Source organism: Hemicordylus capensis, chromosome 2 (genome assembly GCF_027244095.1).
Source record: "Hemicordylus capensis ecotype Gifberg chromosome 2, rHemCap1.1.pri, whole genome shotgun sequence".
NCBI lineage: Eukaryota > Metazoa > Chordata > Lepidosauria > Squamata > Cordylidae > Hemicordylus > Hemicordylus capensis.
The window spans coordinates 72536133-72559040 of record NC_069658.1 but is presented as its reverse complement, the minus strand read 5'-3'; the positions used below and the strand labels follow the sequence as shown (position 1 = coordinate 72559040).

At 42.2% G+C, this 22908-nt stretch overlaps 1 protein-coding gene and 1 long non-coding RNA gene across 6 annotated transcripts in view; one reads left to right on the top strand and one right to left on the bottom strand.

Moving 5' to 3' along the window:
• Positions 1–19677, top strand: part of LOC128345181 (uncharacterized) — a 31492-nt gene extending 11815 nt beyond the window's left edge. The window contains exons 2-3 of the long non-coding RNA XR_008316297.1: positions 18054–18165; positions 19197–19677. This is a non-coding gene — a long non-coding RNA (uncharacterized LOC128345181). The remainder of the gene's footprint in view (positions 1–18053; positions 18166–19196) is intronic.
• FER (FER tyrosine kinase) overlaps positions 1–22908 on the bottom strand; it is a 288734-nt gene that overhangs the window by 221115 nt on the left and 44711 nt on the right. For 4 of the 5 annotated variants that reach the window (XM_053296742.1, XM_053296743.1, XM_053296746.1 and 1 more), the window contains 4 exons: positions 18360–18497; positions 14613–14732; positions 6998–7120; positions 5918–6107 (listed from right to left, as the gene is read on the bottom strand). In XM_053296742.1, coding sequence (XP_053152717.1) covers positions 5918–6107; positions 6998–7120; positions 14613–14732; positions 18360–18497 — 571 coding nt within the window. Of the gene's footprint in view, positions 1–5917; positions 6108–6997; positions 7121–14612; positions 14733–18359; positions 18498–22908 lie in introns of those variants that run through there. The other variant, XR_008316296.1, reaches the window with a different exon arrangement.

Here is a 22908-nt window from a genome sequence, read left to right as displayed (position 1 = left end):
TGATCAACTGGAGAATGTTGATCACAGACGGGGAAGTTGCTCTTCTTAAGGGCCGACTCAATCTTATGCTCGTTAGGGTCTCTCAGGGAGGTGTCACTGACCCTAGGTAGTATGGTATCAGAGAGTAAGGCTTCCACAGGAGCATCTGTGGGAGAAACCTGGAACATTTGTGGCCTCTTGGCTTAGGCTATAAAATTTGTTCACAAGAGGTGTGAGTTTCCTGTTTGCAGCTGGGGTTTCCCATTCCTGTTTTACTGTGTCAGAGAAGAAAGCAAAGAAGGGGAAAAGCAGGTCATGCTATTCAGGCATAGGAAACACCAGCTCTTCCCTAGAAGGAGGAGCATGCTCCTGTGCTGTAGCATGTTGGAACCCCAGGGAATTAATGGCCTTGTGAAACAATTGTGAGAAATCATCTGGTAGGAAAGGCATAGAGACCTAGAGAGAGGTTCTGAATTCTGATCATCTGACCATTCACCCTCCCTCCTAGAGTCTCCCTCCACATCTAGGTCCTCTGTCCCTAGTATGGGGTCCTCAGGGTCATCTGGGACAGCTTCAGGGGTGTCCAATACAAAAATGGGCTCTGGATCCCATGGATTCATTTCAGGCCCTTTAGGGCAGATATCTGGGGATTTGTACCCTGAAATAGCAGATGAGTGGGATGGCGAATCGCAGTCCCCTTGTTTTTCTTATGGCCTTTTGACTTATTTAATCTTTTGGACGGCTTAGATCAAAAACAAAAGCGAAAGAAAAGCTTCGACTGAAGAGAAAAGCTGCCTCTGACGCTGAATGCAGGACTATAAGTACTAGGAAGGTTCTCCTTCCTGGGCTATTTAAGCTCTTTTTAACCTAATTAGAACAGTCCTGCCTCCTGGAGAACACGGGAAGGATAACTCACAAGAGGTGTTCTCATCCAGCAGCAGAGAACTTCAAATTACATTTTATCATGCAATCATGAATGAGGATGAGAGATTTATAGAATAATTTCTTTCTTTCACAAGGCACTTGCTCTGAAGCCTAATAAGTACTAAAAATACCACAACTACTTTTTACGTTGACCCAGGCCACACAGAGGTGAATTGCACAGGGGTGGCAGCTTCTGAAATGGCCGCTGAGCCGAGGGGGGAAGGCTGAAGTACAGCTGAATGGCCGATTCTTAAGTAAGGAAGCCCGGCAGGTGAGGGGGAACCTCTGTGGACTGCCCCCCCCCCACTGCCTCAGACAACTGCCCCGGAGGGGTAAGTGTAAAAAATATATTTTTTAAAAAACTCGTGGACCCACGAACGGGCGGTGGGGTGTGGAGGGGGTGCTGAACCAAACTGGACCGGTACAGTTTGGACTCGAACCGGACCAGCCAGTTCCGTGCATACCCCTACTGCTGCACTAGTAGTTTTTCAACCTTTTCAGACCCTGGATCCACTTTTAGTCCAAATTTGCATTATAGGAATCATTTCTCCCCCCCCCCCCCCGCATCCCTGGTATATGGGTATAATGCAACTAGTGCACTACACCTTAAGTAAAGCTGTGACTGAGTTGCAAGTCTCATCCCATCAGATGAAAACTAGTGAACTGTACCATACTAGCATATCTGGAGAATTATAAAATAGAGATGACACGTCTGTCTAAATTCCATAAAAATGCAATGAAAGGATGAAGACAGACCACCTGGCAAATCAGAGCATATTCAGCTGTTATGTGGTTTTCAAGATGAATCTCAGGTTCACACAGTCCATCCTCACACTCTGCTTACTGTGAGGAAAAGGTACAGGAAAACCATGGGAAGTCCTGCATTTTCTTATAGGGAGCTTATACTGTGGGCATAAGAATGAGGAAGAGAACATAAATTTTGGAGACCTATTCCCAGTATCACGAAGGTACCATCCTGGGATCGAAGGAACAATTTAGCTGAGACCCCCTACTACACATAATTTATACTCATGCAAATCAAATGTTTTAAGCAAGCAGAAAACCAAGGGCTCTGGCTTGACTAGTTTATGAACAAAGCAAAGAGCCCTTCAAAAATGTTCCAAAATTATATGTAGTCTTTTTAGAAACTAAGTGCACTACAACATTCTTACTGAAGAAAAATGACAAATGCAGTTCATTTCTCTTATTGTGGAATAACTTTACAGATACTTCACTTCTAAACCTTGAACTGCATATAGTAGCAGAAGCTTTGCATAATATATTTTCAAGTACTTGAAACAACAAGGACAAAATAGTTTACTGCTGTAAGTTTTAATTGAATGCTCAGCGGGGGGGGGGGGACACACCCTCCCTGATCCTTAAAGGTAACCCCCCGCTGCCGAACCAGTTGAACGCCAGACCTCCGAACCGGTCTGGTGGTCCAGAAAAGGACTGCTGAACTGGTTCATGAACATTCCTAATTCGTACTCCATTGGCAACATGAAAGAATAGTTTATATGAACAGGTGCGTGGACCCCTTTTTAGAACCAGGGCCTGCTCTGAGGACTCCAAAAAGCCAAAAAGCTAGATTGAGGCCTGCATCTGAATTGTCATTTTGTCAGGAAGCTGAAGCCTGACTTTGATTGTTCCCCCTCTAAGCCAAGCCAGTGAACAGAAATGCTATTCTTGACAGTCTGGGAAAGAAGGGAAATTTTCCCTCACACTCGCTCCCAGTCTTGAAGCTGTTTACTGCCTTGCAAAAAGCCTTGGGCCACTCGTGACTTGCTAAAACCAATCATGAGAACTAGTTTGACATGTCAAGCATAATCATATCTAGCTAATTTAGGAAATTATAAGAAACCACATAGAGATGATAACGCTTACGCTGTATTATAGGGGACATTATATTCATATAACACTGAGATCCCCCTCTTGCTTATGTAATATTCTCTATCCTTCCAACATATTTCTCCGGGCTGAAGAACATCAACTAAGACCAAAATGGTTACAAGCCAGGACCAGCTGGACATAAAAAAGTGTCTCTATCTTGAATACTCAAAGAGCCAGGCCAGGCTCCTGATTGGCTCCTCCCTGCAAGGGGAGAGAGGAATTTGGGGAGCCAGGCCAGAATTTGTTTATCAAAGAAGAGACACTCTGAGTAGATGAAGTGATTATTTTGGCTTTGAGAGGTGGCCAAAAAGGTATAAAAAGCTGCAGACAGCCATTCATAGGGGAGGATAGGCATGGGCTTCTTCATGGAAGAGGCACCATGTAGCCCCTCCCTGTATCTTCAGAGCCAGTCACCCTCCCACCAGAGAAGCCAGCAGAGATCTCGTTCCAGCGTACCTGGAAACTGGTAAATATTGCCCAGAGCCATGCCTCCATGAACCAGCCACTTCTGACTCACACCTTTCCCCCCACCCTCCCTCTTTTCCTCTCTGTCCCTGGATCTCTCTCTCTTACCTATACTGAGCTCCAGTGAAGCCACTGCCGCAGCCATCATTTGCCAGGTGGCAGGAAACGGCGTCTATCTCTCTCCCCATCCTTCCAGCCCTTCCTCCTCCCCTCTTCTTAAGTTGTCTTAATGGACATTCCTCTTGTCGACCTCCCTCCCTCCCTAGAAATTGCACTTTAGCCTTTTCCTCTCTGCCAACACAGCTTCTAGGATTGCTTTGGGAACAATCAGGAGATGGCAAAAGGCCTTCAGCTACTTAATGAAATGAAACTGTTTTAAACTATTCAGCATTTAGTAGAAGGGTTAGAAAGAAATACTTTTTCTGTTAAGAGTCAAAGATGCCTTGCATTTATTAATGGTATGAGTTAATTATCATAGAAATTATTAGACCAAATTAAAGGGGAAACACTGATTACCAGGTTGGGGAATTGTTTTGACTTGGTGCTACGTAACAGCAAGATAAGGTGCTCTTGCACAGCTGGCTGATAACGCAACTGCCTGTTTCTTGCTGAGGCCAAAAACTCTTTCCTAGCTAGCAGCTCTGCATTTTGACAAAAGGGGTGAAATGATTTTAGGAATGCTTTTAGCTGTTACTGAACACTACACTATAATCACAGAAAAATGAAATGGATAACTACTTGCCTACATACCTAATCACCTACACTTGTAATTATTAGCCTTAATAAAGCCCATTAAAACTCACAGTTGCAAGAGAGTGTGTGTGTCTCATCTTTCCTTCTCCAGAATTACCCATGAATCTCAGAAACGAACATTGAGGCAGCCTATCGGCTGCATGTGATAGGATAAGGGGCAGATCAACCACCAATCAGCTACCCCCTTGTCGTATCACAGTAGCGTGGAGACTTCTTCACACCATCATGAGGTAGAAATAATGCCAAGTATGGAGTTGCAGGGGGGAATCTGTGGCATAGCATAAAGAGAATTTGGTTTGGTTGAAGACCCAGGTTCAAATCCCTGCTTAGAGACAAAGCTCAATAGACAGTTTTTGAGCAAGCCACTTTTGTTTTGTAGCCTAAGCTCTTAGAACTGCTGTTAGAATTAGTTACTGTATTGAAGTACTTTGTACACTGAAAAAAAGTAATGGAGAAAAAATGAAATGCAACTTGGTCTGCATGTCCAGAGATTTTTAATTGTTTTATTAAGGGCTCCAAAGCTAAGCAAAGGATCACTATTCTGCTCAATTCAGGACAGTCAAAGGAAGATCATCTTCCAAGGATTCCCTTCACCTTAGTACTCTACTACTGTCCAAAGTAGCACTGTAACAATCAGGGCTCTTCGGCCTTCTTGAATTCTATGTGCTATCTGTTACAGAAACAGAATTCTTCAGAATCCGAGCTTTCGTCAGTTTATAATTGTTGTACAAATGTTGTACAAATTGTACAAACTGTACAAATGTACAGTTTCTAGTTGTACAAATGAATCTGAAAACGTACACGCAGCATCTACAACAGCTCCTACAATAAGTTCAAGAGGTGGAGATGCTTCTTAGGCACTATTTCTCAAGACCACATTCCTACTAGTGTCAAGAAACAAAAGATCAAAAGCAAACTGGTCAGAGAAGCTTTTGAATATGTTTCCAGTCATTCATCATCATAATTGCTTTTGTATACAAATTTATTTGTGTTTACTTGTCATGAGTTTATATTTTTAGTAGATACAGCACACACTATGCTTGTACCGCTACAGTACCACCAAGCTGTCAAGCAGCTAAACTACTTCTTGGGCTTCCTCCAAAAGCCCAGACAGTGGCTCTCTCTACTTATAGAATGGCTTATCTGACTAGAGTCATTTCTATAACAGTGGCAGGTGCTGCTGGAATTTTGGCACCCCAAGTAGCTACCTGATTTATCTCTGTAGTTAGGCAGGCTCTGGCAATATGCACCAAACAAGCTTATCTTCAGATGAAGTACAGCATGCAACCCTAATATTTTCTTCTTTTCCTATTTGATTACTATCAATTTTTCTGTTGCATTGTGCCTAATTTACACTGCAGGTGTTTTAGAGGAGACTTACGCGTTGATTAGCTTGTTTGGTATACTATATACGTCACTGGTTTAGTCTAAATAAATAAATAAATCATAAATGGCCTCTAAATATGGGCAAGCATAGTTCTAATCTATGGTATTAATGTAAAAACTGTTACCTTAACAAAATCCCGTAAGTACATATAGTCCAACAATGGCATGGCGAGCAAGATGTCCCTGGCCAGAAGCAAACAGGCTGGAAATAATGGTGATGATCATCCCAGTCTATTGTACCATCTGGTAATACCAATTCTGCACAAGAAAATTATATTCTTCGCTTTCATGCATAATAGGCACTGAGAAAGCTATCTTTTTTTAAAATCAGTTTTTAAAGCCAGCTATACTATTGGTCAAGATCCTCCAAAAAAAGGGAGAAAAAGTATTGTTCAGGTAACTCTGAACTGTCACAAGACAGTTTGCGGTTGTACGATTTCCCTGGGCAGCAGCATCACTACATGAGACTCCATATGGTTCAACATGAATGCTGTTACAGCATAATAAGCATAAAATTTACCATAGAAGAAACTGATCTGGCATCTTCCTCATAGTTTACAACAGGTGGAGGCTCCTTCCCTTCATTTTCTTGCATTTTTTGTTCCAGAAGTTCTTTTTGGGCTGCAAACTTTACTTCAGTACATCTCAGTTGCTGAACTGCTTGCTTCAGTTCTTCCAGGGTCTGCTTCTGGCTTAGCAGTAACACAACACTGAAAAAGATGGAGACACAATTAATTTTGAAAGCAGTTCAAAAAATAAAATAAATTTTCCTTTTGTTTTCAAAATCATGTTGAATAATGCACCTTGATTCTATTTTAAGGGTCTTGGAGGCTCACAGGAAGGCTGGCAAGAGGGATGTGGATACAATCACCTTCTCAGTGTTGTCATTACAAGCAGAATAGAGTCCAAATTTGACTTCAAATTAACCAAACCATTTTCCAGTTTTGAAGGGATGTGTGTAAAAGAGGGAGCATATCTTGGTTCACCAGGGCCAATTCGAAATCCAGCAGAAGAGCAGCACCCATCACTAGTATTATATTTTCTTCCGTTCACATGTGAGTTATGGACTCACACTTCAATACCTCCGTGACAGCCATTTATTTAAAAAGAAACAAACAGTGCATTTGCTACCAACTGGCACATGTACACAAATGTCATCCTGATGTGGCCCAAGACCCTTCAGTTTAAACTACTTTTTCTGACCCTGGGCTTAAAAGCCAAAAAAAAAAAAAAAGTTAAGATTCCAGAGTCCGTCATACAGAAGAAAGCAAGGAGAACAAAAATTTAGTATTTCTGTCATGACACTACAGATCTCAGTAGGTCTCAGAAGATGGAAAGGAGAAGGACTGAAAGAAGAATGGAAGGGTGGGGAGGATGACAGAATGGGGTATATGTGAAGCACATTTTACATTCCATTCCAAGTTTGAGATGGAACGCAAAATGCGCTAAACATTCCACCGTAACAACTAGTTGAGCCAGCTGTTCCACCTGAACGACCCCATTCTGCCAGAGCTTTCTGGGCACATTTTCAATTCCAAAATGGCAGTCTTTCTGGACTCTGCGCACGAGCAACGGCCTTCTTGGTCTTTCTTCTACTCACTCAGATTTCCTTTCACAGATCGTAGAAGACTCTTCTATCTTCTTTTCTAATTCCAGTACACGCTCCTCCTTGTTTTGAAGTGTCTGCTGTGTCTGCATCAGCTCTTCTACTACTGTTTTTAACCTATGGGTTCAATCAAAAGAAGCACATAATTTTTTATATCCTAAACATAATTTCCATTTTTTTTCTGAATAGTGATAAAAATGCAAAACAAAAAAAAAGCAATGTAGATTTATAATTTTGATAGCAATCTACTATATTTCCATAAGACGCACTTTTGCTAAGCATATTGGGAGAGAAATTGAAATATTGAATGGGTTTATTTCCCCCCTTCAAACAGGCTATTCGTAATAACAGATTATACTGTAATCCCATACATGTAATAAGGCCCAAGTTGGATAGATAATAAGTCTAGGAAACCATGTACATTACAAGTATTCTCTTAATACAGGGAACTATTTTATAGGTTGCCAAAGACTTCCTGTCTGTGATCTTATTATAGCTATTCAAATACACAAGAAGTAACCTTGCAGTGGTTGTGATTTCCGCCCCCAGGAATTTGCTATATACCCTCCCTGTCAAAATAAGAGCTTCTCAATCTCTGATTGCTTTTTAAAAGACCTTCAAGAAGCACCCTGTTTTCTCAGGCTTTTAATTAAAATTCATTTTAAACTGTTTTTATTATGTTTTTACATTTGTTATATTTAAATTATATACACCGCTTAGGGATACACATATCATAACACACATACTCAGATGTGGGAATGACAGAGGCTATCATAAGAGCTGGATCAACGTCTAAACTAGAGAAATAACTGTCTAGACAGCAAAACTTGAAGATTACTCAACCAAATCTACAATGTCATGTTGTGATATAAACACAATTTTAGGACACATAAGCAGAAACAATATTTCTAAGGTTCCAGAAGTACACTTCCTCCAGAAGTGTCTGAGAGGGGAAACAGAGGCTTTCATGAAGCTGCTCATGAGCAGAGCTTACCAGCATAGCAAGGAGCTTCACACAGGATCCCAGGACAAAGCCAACACACCTCCAACAGAAATCATGACAATATAGTTTTGGGAAGGGCTCTTGCAGGATCAATACTGGAGAACTCTTAGGAATGCAAGGAGCAGGTGGAGGCAGATGGGCAGTGAGGATTCATTTATGCTGGGTGGGGAGAGGAGGATGCTAATGACAAATAATTTTGAAACTTAATTTGAGGGAAAATTTTAGCAATCCTGCTTAATCCAGACATGAGGATTTTTTCCTAGGAGCTTATGAAGGATACTGCCAATGTGCCCACTAGCCAAATGATTCTGAGGATAACCGTGCTGAGTTAAACAAACGTATCCTCCTTACACAGCAAAACAGGTCTGAAAGGTAGACTGCACTGTTCTTTTTAACACTATTAGGACCTCAATACAGTAATCAATTTTTTTACCATTTATTTAAAAAATAGCTACAACCCAAAGAACTGCATTAGGCCCACATACTCAAAATAACATTTAACCTGTTTTTCAAGCAGAAGCCTTCACAGTATATGGCAAATAGTTTTAGAAAATTGGAAACATCTGAAAAACAGCTTGTAATATGCCATGGTGGGTGAGAAGTCCTAGAGAGTACTCAAAGCTGTGGCCAATGTTGACAAGCTAGAAAAAATTCCCTAGAGCAGTGGACAGTAATGGATCCACAAGACAGTTGTTATAAGGAAGGGCTGAAGGAACAAGGCAAATTTAACCTACAGAAGGTAAAGAATGGAATGAAGAACATGCTATGTATCTTCTCTATTTTTAAATGTAATGTACTGAAGAGAGTAAGGAATTTTAAGGTAAATGTAAAACGCCCCCTTCCCTCTAACAATTTCTTAATAGACATGATAGGGCACAAGAACACAATGATATGTTCTTTCTTTGGGAGAAGCAATGGTTGTTGGTATGTCGCACTAAGAGATAGTAATTTTCTTGAGTTTACTGAAATTGTTTTCTTCATTCTCCCATTTGCATTTGGAATACTCTCTTTGAGCCACTTTTGGGCTTGTTTGTATTAAAACTGCCCTATCAGCAAGGCTTCAGAATAAGTAAACAATCTGATTCTTACATTTTTAAAAAAACTAGCAATGTATTCATGTATCTCTAATAAGTTTGTCAACCCAGCAATGTTTCATAAAGCAGCAAAGGGGAAAATTCTTTACTAAATATAAAGAATGGGTGTGATATTGTGATGCTCAGTATGGAAAGATGGCTATCAAAAGGGTAATTTCCCTTACAAAAAACCTGTTGAGTTAGGAAGGGGGTATTTAAGAAGTATAATTGGGAATTCTTCAGAATATATTAAACAGTGAATCAGCATCTGTTCTGGCAGATGTCTACCCCCAAAAAAATCCCCCTGCAATAAATTTTTAGTCACTTACAATCTACCATACTTCACAATTGAATAAGAAAACACACTCACCCATAAAATATACATAGAGGTCATTCTCATGATCTCACGCCACTGATGGGAAGGTCTGGGGGGAAGGCAGGAGCTTGTCTGCCTTCCTTGGCAGACAAGTGGCAGTATCTTTGCCTTTGCTGTGCCATGTACCCACACATATGTTGGTGTGGCAAAAGCAAAAGCTGGGAGCAGGAGAACTTCCTCCTCCTGCATCCCAAAGTGCTCTGCAACACGGGTGCAGCCAGTGGTGCACCTAGATAATTTTGGTGCCCAAACCACCCCCGCTGTGAGGCCCCCTGCATTTATGGGGGGCTCCTGCAGCCACTCCACGCCCGCCGTGAGGTCCCCCACCACGAGGCCCCCCTGCATTGGGGGGGTCCTGCCACCACCCTGCACCCACCCTGCCATACCACCTGGCCAAAATTTACCTCAATTTTAGCCACCAAGGTGTGCGGCTGGGGGTGGGGGTGAGCTGAATAGGATTCCCCCCTGCCCCATGGCAGCGGTGGGTGGAGCACCCGCTGGGCCTGCCTGCAGTCATGCTGGAGCACCTTGTAGTTTTCAAAGGCCACTGGGCCAGATGGGCAGGCCCAGTGGCTACTCTGCCCACCGCTGCTACAGCCTAAGGTCCCCCCAGAGGCCCCCCTGGACCTTTGGAGGGCCTCCCAGACCTTGGAGGCCACGGACCAGGGCCCCAAGGTCCAGGGGTCAGAATGTCTCTGGGTGCAGCAACTGCTCTCATTAGAGCAGCCATAATGCTTGGCACAGCTGCTCTCCCCCCTGCCCCAGCTCCCTGCTGGAAATGGCAGTGGACCCGGTAGAAGCCTTTTTACCTGGGGGCAACACAATCACCTACCGAGGTACAACAAACCCCAGGATCATTTTACCGCAGTAAAACACAGGTTAAAAAGTCAGGCAACACTCCACTAGAACAGCCAGGAGCCCTCTACTCCAAGAGCTCGTGACAACACAAGCTGCCTGGGGTACCCTGATAATCTTCAGTCTCGTTGTGGTTGCCACCAACTCACTTGGTGGGAACCCAAAACAAGGCCTTCTCCTGGATTGCCCGATACTCTGGAATGCACTCCCACATGAAGTCAACATGTCCCCATCTCTGGTTGTCTTTAAATGACATTTTTAGGTTTTGGTGGTTGTTTGGATTGTTAACTGCCCTGAGTTTTTATATAAGCTGGTATATAAAAACCAACAAGTAAATACTGTACATAAATAAATAATTCAAATGTTTTCACTTTTCTACTTGGTCTTCACAGAGGACACATACATCTGTGCCTTCTTTCTTCAATCATGCCTTAACTAAGTAATGTTCTCTATATTTGCTAAGTCTTTGAAAGACTTGTTTCTGCACCTCATCTAATGTCGTATTTCTGGCAGATTGAGGGGGGAAATCCACACTGGTGTCCCACACAAACTGCATCATTCTAAGCATACTGGCTGACTTGCTGCAGAGTTTTATATTAGGGATGTCCACAAACCACTATGGAAGCCCTTTTATGGATCTCCAAACTGGTTTGTAAGTCTGGCGGTTTGGCCAGTTCAAAGGTGGGTGGGATAGCTTTAAGGTCAGGGGGGGTACTCTTACCCCCCCACACACACTGCATTTCCCCCCAACCAATGTGGTGTCCAAAAATGGTCCTGTGGGGCAGCAGCGTACCTCCTTGTTGCCTCAGTGTACGTTGGACCGGAAGTACCCAGAAGTGCCCGGTGCTTGAGCTTGCTGCCACCCCATGAGGCCATTTTAGACACAGAGTCAACTGGGGAAACACAGCAGGGGGGGGGAAGTAAGAGTACTTACCCCTTCAAGAGTACTTCAAGAGTACTTCCCCCTTCAAACTGGCAGTCACCAGTTCCATGCACACCATTATCTTATATCAGTTTCCAATTGGATTACGCTGCTGCAGGTGTCTAAGAAAGCTCCAGTGGTCTTCCACAAGAGTACAAGTGAGAAAATACTTAAAGTTGTGCACCCACACTTCAGAAACGCAACTTGCATGACAAACTTGAAGGAATTGAATGAATGAATGAATGAATGAATGAATAAATAAATAAATAAATAAATAAATAAATAAAATTTAAAAATAAACAATGCAAGCTGTGCTTCCAAAGTGTCAATATTTGCATGCCTGTGCAAGACTACCGGTGCTTCCTTAGCTGCAGCTACAGCAGTGTGGTTTAACTTAAAACGCTGATGTAAAAATGCGAACTGGCCAGTCACTGTATGAAAAACCCAAGTATGTAGCACAAGAAATGTGCTGGTTCAGACATATTGTGGGACTACAATTAAAGCACTGGTCCTGTGCTTTGTCCCTTGAGGCTCAAGAGCACACACACACACACACACACCCGCTTTCCTCCACTTTTATGTTCACACGTCTTACTTCTGATGTAGGTTACAATAAACCAAGATCAGCCATGACATCTGAATCAAATGATCTTGGTTTATTCTAGCCTATTTACTTGAAATAAACTGTGATCTGTAACTTATTTCAAACCTTGGGTACAGATCGCAATCTACTTAAAGTAAGGCTAAAACGAACGGAGATCAGACAGTCAGGATAATTCTAAACTAAATCAGAAGTAGACACACACGTACTCATGAGCTTTGAGGACACTGCACAGGACTAGGCTTAACCATGGGTCCTGTGGTGATCAAGGGGGAAATCCTTGAGCTGCAGGGAGTTCTCAGGTAGGCTGCTACCATCCACTTTTCCAGGCAGGAAGATTCACCCCTCTAAGTGGATATCCTGGGAGTGTAAAGTGGAAAACCTCTGCCTTACAAGTAAGACTGAGCAGTCTTAGGCCTTCAAAGATATATGACTAGGCAGAATCCAATGAGGAGTGACATTCAATAACAAGAAGAATTTATTTTTAAAAATACAATGGTAAGGAGGCTTCAGCAAAACCATCCTCCTTTCAGACAACCCCCCCCCCCAAAAGAACTACAATAAAGCTACAACACAGATCTAAGCACTTAAACAAACATAATTCCCTGACGCATCTGGCTAAACTGGTCCCTATCCTTCCTACTTACTCCTAGGTAAGGAATTCCCAGTTGATTCCCAGACAGGGCTATTGGACTCCCTTTCCCCTCAGCTGCTTCTGAACCTGCTGCTCATTTAGAGGCCTCCAGGGAAGAACTGACTCTAGAACAGAAACTTTTTTAACTCCTCTAAAAGCTGTTGTCCAGTAAACCATGCCCCTCACTCTGGATTGATCCTTTAGTTTTGATTTTCCCCAGCTTTCTTCCTTATTAGGAAAGGCCTTACCTCCAAGCAGTTACTCTAAGTGAGGCCTACCTAGTCCTCTCCTAAAGCCTTACTATCACTACAGAACTGCATTACATTTGAACCAGTTGAACACTGTATTACACAGGACATCATCATCATCAGTAATATATATATATATATATATATATATATATATATATATATATATATATATATATATATACATACACACACACACACATATATATATATATATATATAAATAAATATAAAATTAATTCTATAATATATTATTATAAGTATAATTATAATAATACATAGGGGCCACAGAAATCACCATCAGTCAATTACAAAAAGCAACTTTACTGGGAACAGCCTATATTCTACAACGATATCTATAATAATAACAAAAATGATATTGATAATAAAATTCAGCCATCCCAGGTCCTTGGGAAGGACTGAATGTCTGGATAAAACAAACCAGTCAATAACACCTGTCTGACTGTGTAAACAAGAAATAATAATAATTAGTATTATTATAATTATATTATTATTATTATCACCACATAATTATATTATGTGGCTATAATACAGAGGGTAGAGTAGGGCATCCTGGATTTTTCAGCTTTTATTATGTTTGTTTGTTTGTTTGTTTGTTTGTTTGTTTGTTTGTTTAAGGTGCATGCATATAATGTGTATTCACTAAAAAAAAACTATGGCTAATCACAGCTTTCCAGCACATGTACACAGAGATACATGTGCAATCATTTTGTCTGATGATTTACAAAAAGTTTCATGCCATTTCGGTGCTTCCCATGTAAGGCTAATAGAGGCAGAGAGCAGGAGCTAAATAAACTTTACAGAACACGTTTAAGCAAGGCTGTCCCTAGGAGGGTGCGGGGCCCCTTAACATTTCAAAAAAATAAATAAATCTATATTTTATTTATGTAAAACCAAGCAACAAAACATACACAGTTTAACACAACAGAGCTACTTTTTGCAGGGTGCTTTTCTCAGCCCACTGAGTGTCAACACATCCACGAGTGGATGCTGGACTCTTGGAGAACCACCTCCTATGATAAGCAGAGGGGTTGACAGATCCCAGCTCAGGGGAGATGCCCAATGGGGGGTGGCTGCTGGGACTGCGAGTGAATTGGGCAAGTGGGAGAGTGCCACCTTCATCTCTTGCAGGCTCTTGCCTGCTGTGACCCACCCCACCCCAACCCAGATCTTTGAGGTGTGGTGAGGTGATCCTTGCTTGTTAGGCAGGCCGAGTCTCCGATGGCAGCTAGGCAGGCAGAGTCTGCTATGCAAGATGCCCACTCCCTCCCCCTCCCCGCAGCCAGCACACATGGCTGCTGCTGCTGCAGTGCTGCCAAGAGCCGAGGCGGGCACACAGCGCAAGGCTGCTGAGTGAGGGGAGAGGCAGGCAGCTCACTGCTCACTGAGTCACTGCTGGTGCACTGTGCCGCCATTGCTCCTCCACCCACAAGCACACATGGCAGCTGGTTGCTGCACCGCTTGGAGCCAACGGCAGCACATGGTGCAAGGCTGCTGTGCTGAGAGTGAGCGCATGCTCACTGCTTGCGGCGGTAGCACTGCCGTCAGCATGGGGCCTGTCCAAGCGCAGGGCCTGGTGCAATCGCACCAGTCGCCCTGCCCTAAGGACAGGCCTGCTTGTAAGTATGGATAATTGTTTCTTTTCTCTCTGAGAACTACTATCCCATGCTCACCAAACTGTACTGGCCATGAAATCTCAAATCCCCTTGCTAGTTTCCTCTCCAATGAGTTCTTTGCTAATAAAAGAAAACCCCAAATTCTTTGCAAACCTTTAAATTAGAAGCAAACCAAATTTTTATAGAACACGTACATGTCTGCAAATTTGTATAATTAATTCTTCTTGCAGAAGAGAAAGGAGACGTTTTAAATTACTTACATGGCTTGCAAACTTTCAGCTGTCAAATTATTCCACATGATCTCATTAGCTTGAAGATTTTCATTTTCTTCCAACAAAGAGGTATCAAACTCTATTTCTTGTTGTACAACATCTGGTGTCCTTTAAAAATGCAAAGCAACTGATTTCCCATAAAAACACTTCACACAAATGTACAATCTCTCTTTGCTAAATTATGTATCTGACTGCATTTAATAAAAAAAGAATCTGCACTCTAAACACAGTCACATTCTGGTCCTTTTCAGAATAAAGATCAAAAGAAGAAAGATTTCATTTGAACTATTAGGACCACCCATTCTCTAGGTATCGCCAAAGGCTATTGCCAAGTGTCTGAACATAGAAAGCAGCCATATACCAAGTTAGACCATTGGTCCATCTAACTCAGTATTGTCTACACAGACTGGCAGTGGTTTCTCCAAGGTTGCAGGAGAAATCCCAGCCCTATCCTGGAGATGCCAGGGAGGGAATTTGGAACTCTAAGCATGCAAATGCTCTTCCCAGAGTGGCTCCATACCTTAAAGAGAGTATCTTACAGTGCTCACGCATGTAGTCTCCATTCATATGCAACCAGGGTGGACCTTGCTTAACAAACGGGACAAGTCATGCTTGCTACCACAAGACAAGTAGTTATCAGAAACTGTATCTACAGGAGGTAACGAACTTTTAGCCTTGATGCTGTTGAAGTAGACATGAGCTACACTGCTACCACAACAGGCTGAACAGTTTCAGGATAACAAGGCTTCCATCTGCACTTGTAAAAGCATAAGATTCGTCTAACAAAATAAGATAACTCTTGTTACCATTAGCTCTCACCTTATAAGGTCACACAATGCTCTTTAGTCTAACAAACAGGCTTCTGTCACATCACAGAACAGCTCATCACATACCGTGTTCTATTTTTTACCCTGGTATTCTATCATTTTCTATCCCTTCTATGCCCAGCTCTCTTGCCTAATCCATAGCTCTCATGTCCCCTGCTAACTGAGCAAAGAGGCACCTTTTGTTGGTGAATGCCTAAAGTTTAGCAGGGGGAGAGCAACTAGCCCTATTCATCCCCAGCACAGAATCCCTCCAGTGGCTGTTGCTGGTGTCTGTCTTATGTTTCTTTTTTAGATTGTGAGCCCTTTGTTGACAGGGAAACATTAATTTAATGTAATTTAATTATATCTATGTAAACCACTTTGGGAACTCTTGTTGAAAAGAGACTTGCATTTTGGGCAGTATACAAATGTGTTAAATAAATAAGAAAGTAAGTAAGTAAGTAAGGAAAACCGTACATAAATATTGGTCATATTCATATGCTCGTACACTCCAGACTGGATTACTGCAATGCACTCTATGTGGGGCTGCCTTTGTATGTAGACTGGAAACTACAGTTGGTCCAGAATGCCGCAGCCAGGTTGGTCTCTGGGTCATCTCGGAGACACCATATTACTCCCATATTGAAAGAACTACACTGGCTGCCAATAAATGTACGGGCAAAATACAAGGTGCTAGTTATAACCTATAAAGCCCTAAACAGCTTAGGCCTTGGGTATTTAAGAGAATGTCTTGTTCATCCTGAACCCCACCGGCCATTGAGATAATCAGAAGAGGTCCATATGCAGTTGCCACCAGCTCATCTGGTGGCTACTCGGGATGGGCCTTCTCCACTCCTGCCCCGAAGCTTTGGAATGCGCTCCCTGCTGAAATAAGAGCCTCCCCATCTCTAACCCTTTTAAAAAGTCTTTAAAGACACATCTGTTCACCCAGGCTTTTAATGAAATACTGTTTTAATAGTTTAAACATTGTTTTAAATTTTAAATAGTTGAAATGTTTTTACTTTTTCTGTTGTCATTTTATTTTAACTTTTTCTGTTGTCATTTATTTTGTTCTATTGTAAACCGCCAAGAGACACAAGTTTTGGGCCATATAAAAATATGTTAATTAATTAATTAATTATCCTTATTTGCATGACTTGCACATTTACCAGTCTTTTACCTGTTGCATACTGCTTCTCTAAGATGCAAGCCAGAAGGCCTCAGGATGAGGAGGACATATAAGAGGACTGGGGGAACATTTTTGAAGTAGAAACCTGTGTGAATAGTTGGGCCTGTATGATCTGCTCAGAGGCCTTAACAGTCTTAGACCTAGATGCACTAGTAACTGAAGACAGTCCACAAATAAGTTTTGCTCATTTGTTTTCTAGGATTGTTTTTCTACCAATCAAAGTAATTCAGGGGCTATTCCAAAGAGCTGTTGGAAATAAATGAGTTATCACAAGAGGGCTGCTGTATGCTCTCACATCCTCCTGACCTGAGACTATGGACTAGCCCCCAAACTGTCACAGCTTTAGAAATTACATCAAAGCACACTTGATAGGGATCCAATTTTCTGTGCCTCAGCCTGCCAGAATGGATCATAGTCTAGGTTTCTCAGGACTCAAGAAACCAGCTGCTACATGGCACTATGGTCTTACAACTCTCACTGCATTGATTTTAGCAATTCTCAGTCTGCTGTTTCTTCCTAGTCCTTCTGCATGTTGTGAAAACTAGGGGCGCCAGGGGAGGGGGAGGCACAATGTAGCATGGAATTTCAAGGACAGAAGGGAAGCGATCTTTAAACAACAGCAAACTGATATAGCATCCCATTCTTGCTGGAAATGTTTATGACACATCCTATATCACAATCCATCCTGCATGATTTCTATGTACTTCAACTGAATATAAAACATTTGTGAACATACAGTATAAATAAATTATTCTGCTAGTGAACAAAAACTTTAGCAATCATGAAAATGATTGGCCTTTGGGGGCACTAGATTTTATTTTTTTAAAGGGGGGGGCACTTGTTTAAGACTTAAGCAGGTAGAAAGTATACAACTGTAAATATCCCACAAATGTAAATTTTCCCATATAAAGAACATCTCTGGCACTGTAATTCGGGAGCCATTGAAACCATGGCTCATGTGTTTTTCTGTTGCCAATTTTATCAAGAACTGCAGCATAAATATAACTTCTATAAATTCCCCTCCAGATCGTACTGATTCCTTTTATCTTAATTACCATCTACTTTATCAAAATTATAGAATATATAATGTGGCTAGGTTTTGTTTGATAGCCAGTAAAATTCGCCAGGAGCTCATTATGAACTTTCTAATTTGATTTTTAAAAAAAATTCTATTATGTATTTTATCTTTTTAATTTATTTTGTTGGGCTCCTATATGTATTTCTTTTTCTGTATTGGTCATTGACTGAAAAATAGATATTGATTGATTGATATATGTATATACAAATCCTAAGAGTTGCAGAGCTCATTGAAAATTTTGTTGAATATTTTGTCTTTCCAGAAGGTTATTTTATGAGCCATGCATTAATGGCTGGCAATTACCTTTGCCCAAGTGTTCCAGTCCCTGTTCTTCTCATCCTCTTTGCCTGAGACAGGTTTTAGGTCAGTAGGAGACTTCTAGCCCTGTCCAGCTACACAGAAACTCCCTATCAGTAGATGAAATGACTGCCAAGGAAGGATGGTTCACACATTCAGCTACCCATAAAGGTAAATGCTTCTGATGCAACTACACATGGTAAATCATTTGTGTAAGAAGGGGCTCCCTATGACAGTCAGACAATTTTAACCACACCATCACCCTTGCAAGTTGTGCTACAGATGGCCACTCATGCAGGCACAATCCCTGTCAGACTATCTTACAGTTTATATCTAGAAAAGACAACAACATAATTACAGTTTACCTGTGACCTTCTATGAAATTACTGTACTCCAAACTTGGGTCTAACTGTTCGACAGAAGACTGGATCTCTTTATGAACATTCATTATTTCTTCTGTTACAAGGCTGGTGATCTGACTGTATTCATCAAGGATTCCTTTTCTGAAGAAAAACAGAATTCTTTATTAGCAAATCCAGAACATATTTTAATAATTTACACACTAAAAAAATACATGGGGGGGGTTTACACAACAACACTTCAATTTCTCATTGGACAATTACACCTTCGAATTCAAACTTTTAAAGTGGCTCCCAAATGTTATATATGAAGAAGCTGTGAAGAGTAACATTTCTGTCTCTCCAGACAGACATGCCTGTGACCAAAAGCAGGCTTGGGGGCTGCTGAGAAAGTTTTTGTTTTCTCCACCCACCCTTCATTCAACCTGTGGATCAAATTCTAGTTTCCTCTTCCTATTCACCCCTTCCCATATGCTTCAGAAGGGCAGTCCATTTTGTTTTTGCTGGGCTTTCCCCCTCAAGTGCCAAGTGTTTATCCAAATATTGGGATGCTTTTTCTAAAAATTAGATTTATTTTTATCTGTGCAACTGTGCAAGTCTGGCTTCTGCCAAAAAGCTGAAGAAACCCCACCCCAGTCCCGATATGAGCAAGAAGGGTGTGTGTGTGTGTGTGTGTGTGTGTGTGTGTCTGGTAGCAAGCAGGCTTCCACAATGGGCTGACTACTGAAGTTATGTCTGACAGTATGTGGCCTTATTCTTCACCTGCTTCTAGAATGCAACAGGAAAGGGGGGAGAGAGAAGCACAAGCAACCCCACTTCCACTCCTTCCTTTCCTTCTTTCAGACTGCTCAGGGGAAGGAGAAGTTTGGTGAAAAAGGCACAACTACATCTGTTTCCTTTCCCTTCTTATCTAATTTTCAAGCCAGAGAGAGAAGTGAGCCAAACCAACACACTACTTCCTTATCTCCCTTCTTCTGCCTGCTGTTTCAGATGAACTGAAATGGACAAATGTGAAGCCCCTTAACTCTTACGTTCTGGTCATAATCATCTATCCAGTATAATCTACTTATCAGAACCAGACTTTGTGGACCTCACTGTTCAACTAAGCAGGACAACTTGATAAAATGCAACCAACAAGCTGAATTGCACTCAGCATGCTACAACAGATTAGTTAACGAAGGTTTTTCAAAACTTTAAAAAATGAAATTAATCAATCTGAGCATAAAACTTTGGTCTACAACATGCCAAACATTCAGTGCAATACTCATAAAACTGAGTAAGCCAAGAACAGGATCCATTCAGAGTCATTTTGCATCCCAGCAATTTGGAGATAGCTTCTGAAGAGCCAAACAACGTTCAGAATGATCAAGGCTATACAGAAATAAAAAATTATACAAGGAGGTGTCTGCTTTTTATTTGGCTCATCTGAATAAGTCTGATAAGCAAAGAGAAGTATTAATGTAACAAATTGCTCCCTAGAGACCTAAGCAAATCCAAAGCACTGAATAGATAAGGGCACAAAGACCCAGTTTTCTGGTGAGAGAACTAACAGTACTCACTGTTTCTGAAATGAGAAAGAAGCAGAAGTCACAACATAAAGAACAGGGTCAGCTGCTTTGGGAATGGCAAATATGGGTTCCAATTTAATAATTTACTTCAAAGATTAAAAAATGCAATCTGTGTTTGCCTCAAAAGGCCTATTAATATTTCATCAGTTGTTTGAAGAGGGAATAACCTGGTTTTAGAATGTCTACACAAGCAGTTACACTAAAAAAATAAATACCCCAAACCACTGTTCCCTCTAAGGCATGCACACGCTCACAAGTTTTTGGATGTCCGCTCAGTTCATTTTAAATCCCACTCAGGTTGAATCAGGAAGGCCCCATTCTGAATGCAGGTGCGCACACACTGCCTTGATACTGCCGCTCAGAACAAAACTCATTCTGCACAGAGATGAAAAAAATTAGAGGAACCAAACCAAAATGCAGTTCCATTTACCTTAAAATACCCTTTACAAAAATCACCTTACCAAAAATAGAGCAACAGATAGACAAAGGGAACGTAAGATGTTACACAGAGCCATGATTTATTTCCCCTAATTATGGTTAGTTTGTGTGTCCAGAACCACACCAATCAACTAAGTGCAATTTATTTTGTGCGGTCGAACCAGGAGCCGTACCCCAGGTTTAGAATTGTTTTGTCAACCTTGGTTTGCCATAATTGTGGCCTGGCCCAAAATACAAACCACAAATCTTGGTTTAGTCTTTCTTCATTTGCTTAACTCTGCCCTCACAGGGCTTTCATGTAGAGAGATACTAACCTAGAATAACAAAAATATAGTCACTCAAGGCTGCAAGTGGCTAACTTGAAATATTTACTTGTCCTCAGTTTGCATAGCTACACCTTACACTGGGGTTCTCAAACTGGGGGGTTCAGGATCCCCTAGTGCAGGCTTGCACAACCTAAGGCAAAGGGGTCAGATCTGGCCAACGGGGACCTTTTTCCTGAACCCCAGATAGGAATATTCTGCAACAACAGCAGTAGCCACAAAGAGCTCTTGGCTTGTTCCATTGACAAGCAGCAGCTCAGTGCAGTTGGGCACTTGAGACCAGATGAGATGCATGCAGTAGTGATGGGCTGATGAACAAGTGAACCAGTTGCTGCTGCTTGAGCAGAGCAGTGATGGATGGAGTGGGCTGGAACAGCAGCAGCATCAGGTGGGAACAGGCAGAGCACCCCTCAGAAAGGCAGGAGATCATGCTTTCAGTCAGTTCCCTATGCCCTCTCCAGAAACTGCCTTATAATGCCATCCTATGACTATTTACTCAGAGTGTACCCCATAAGACTTACTCCCAGTTAAGCATGCCTAGGATTGCAGCCTGGAACGAAGAGCAGTTCAGGGAGAAGACACGACGTGACATTTGTTTGGAGCTGGCATGCACTCCAGGTGCCCTATTGATTAAGCGGAGACAGGACCTATTTTCTGGTCACTAACCTTGGTTAAAATTGTGGATCCGTTGATGCAGGTGGGGGACAATCCACAAGTAGCTGCTAATTGTTTTCATTAAAATTGTTAAGTTACATGGACCTCGGCCACCGCACACCAAGTCATGGTTGGTTCCTTGAGTTGTGCACTCCTGCCCTGGGGGTCCCAGACAACTTTAAAAGGGGAATCACAAACAACTCAGGAGGGAGCTCTGAGGAGAGCAGAAGCCTCATCCAACATCTCCAAGGTGTGAAGATGGTTAGGGATGATGGGAGAAAGACAGAAAAAAGAAGCCAACAACTACTTGGCTCCTCTGCCACTCACAAAACCAAGGTCAGACATGCCACTGGCACCTCTTTGGCTGACAGGCCAGGGGAAAGTTCCCTCTCAAGAGAAACTGAGGCGGTTCCCATGATCAGTGGGAACCACCAAGATGGGGTTTGCGAGGAGAGCAGACTTAGCCCGCTCTCCTCGCAGATGACCCGTCTGTCGGCTGCAGGCAGCTGAACCAGCTGCCCATACGACTGCCGGCTCCGTTACGGAGCCAGCTGGGATTGAGGAGTTCAGGGGCCGCGCGGCTCCCAGAAGTTCCAGCATGCCCTGTGCGAGCGTGTAGGGCATGCTGGAGAGACCCCCGAGCTGGGAGGCTGCATTTAGCCTCCCCACTGGGGGTCTCTCATGAGTTGCCATGGCAATACGATTAAAACGACGGGGTTAGCTCCACTAACCTCAGTTAAGGGGAGGGGGAATTAGGGGAGTTTTCTGCCAGGAGCCGCGCAGCTCCCGTGGCAGCAAACAATCAACAAAAAGCGGGCTAGGCTCCCTTAGCCCGCTTTTTGTTAATCGTAATGATCATCTCAATCACTAGAACTTATCTAGTGAGTGGATAAAGAACTGCCATTGCTGCCCTTGGCTCTGTGAGCAGCAGAGGAGCTGGGTGGTTTCCGGCTCCTTCCCCTCTTCACCGCCCTATGCTTTGGAGAAGTCAGAGCAGCACTTTGCTTTAAGTTCTCAACAATGTCTCTTCCTGAATTTTGGATTAGTGTGCAAACAGAGTACAAATAATTTAAATGAGAAAACTATGAGTAATACTGATGCCCTTTGCTTGATTCTTACTTGTGTGAATCAGTTTTAAACAGATTCAAACTTGGATGTCAGAAGAGACGATGGAAAGTGCCAAGAAGAGGAGAGAAGCCAAAGTCAAGAAAGATAAAGACCTCAGGAAGGAACTTAATAGGGAATTCCAGAAAGCTGTTAGAAGAGACAAGGAGCAGTATCACAATGACATCTGTAAAGACCTTGAGGATAGAAATAGACACAGAAAAACAAGAAAAGTTTTCCCAAAGATCTCTGAACTCAGAAGGAGGTTCCAACCTCAGATTGGTATGTTAAGGGATGCCAAAGGACAGATAGGAACTGATTCAGAGAAGATCAAACAGAGATGGAAAGAGTATACTGAAAATCTGTACAGCAGGGACGTCAACATCCAAGATACTCTAGAAGATATGTCCTCCTTTAAGAACCTCTAGTACAGGAAGATGAAGTTAGGTCAGCACTCCAGTCATTACC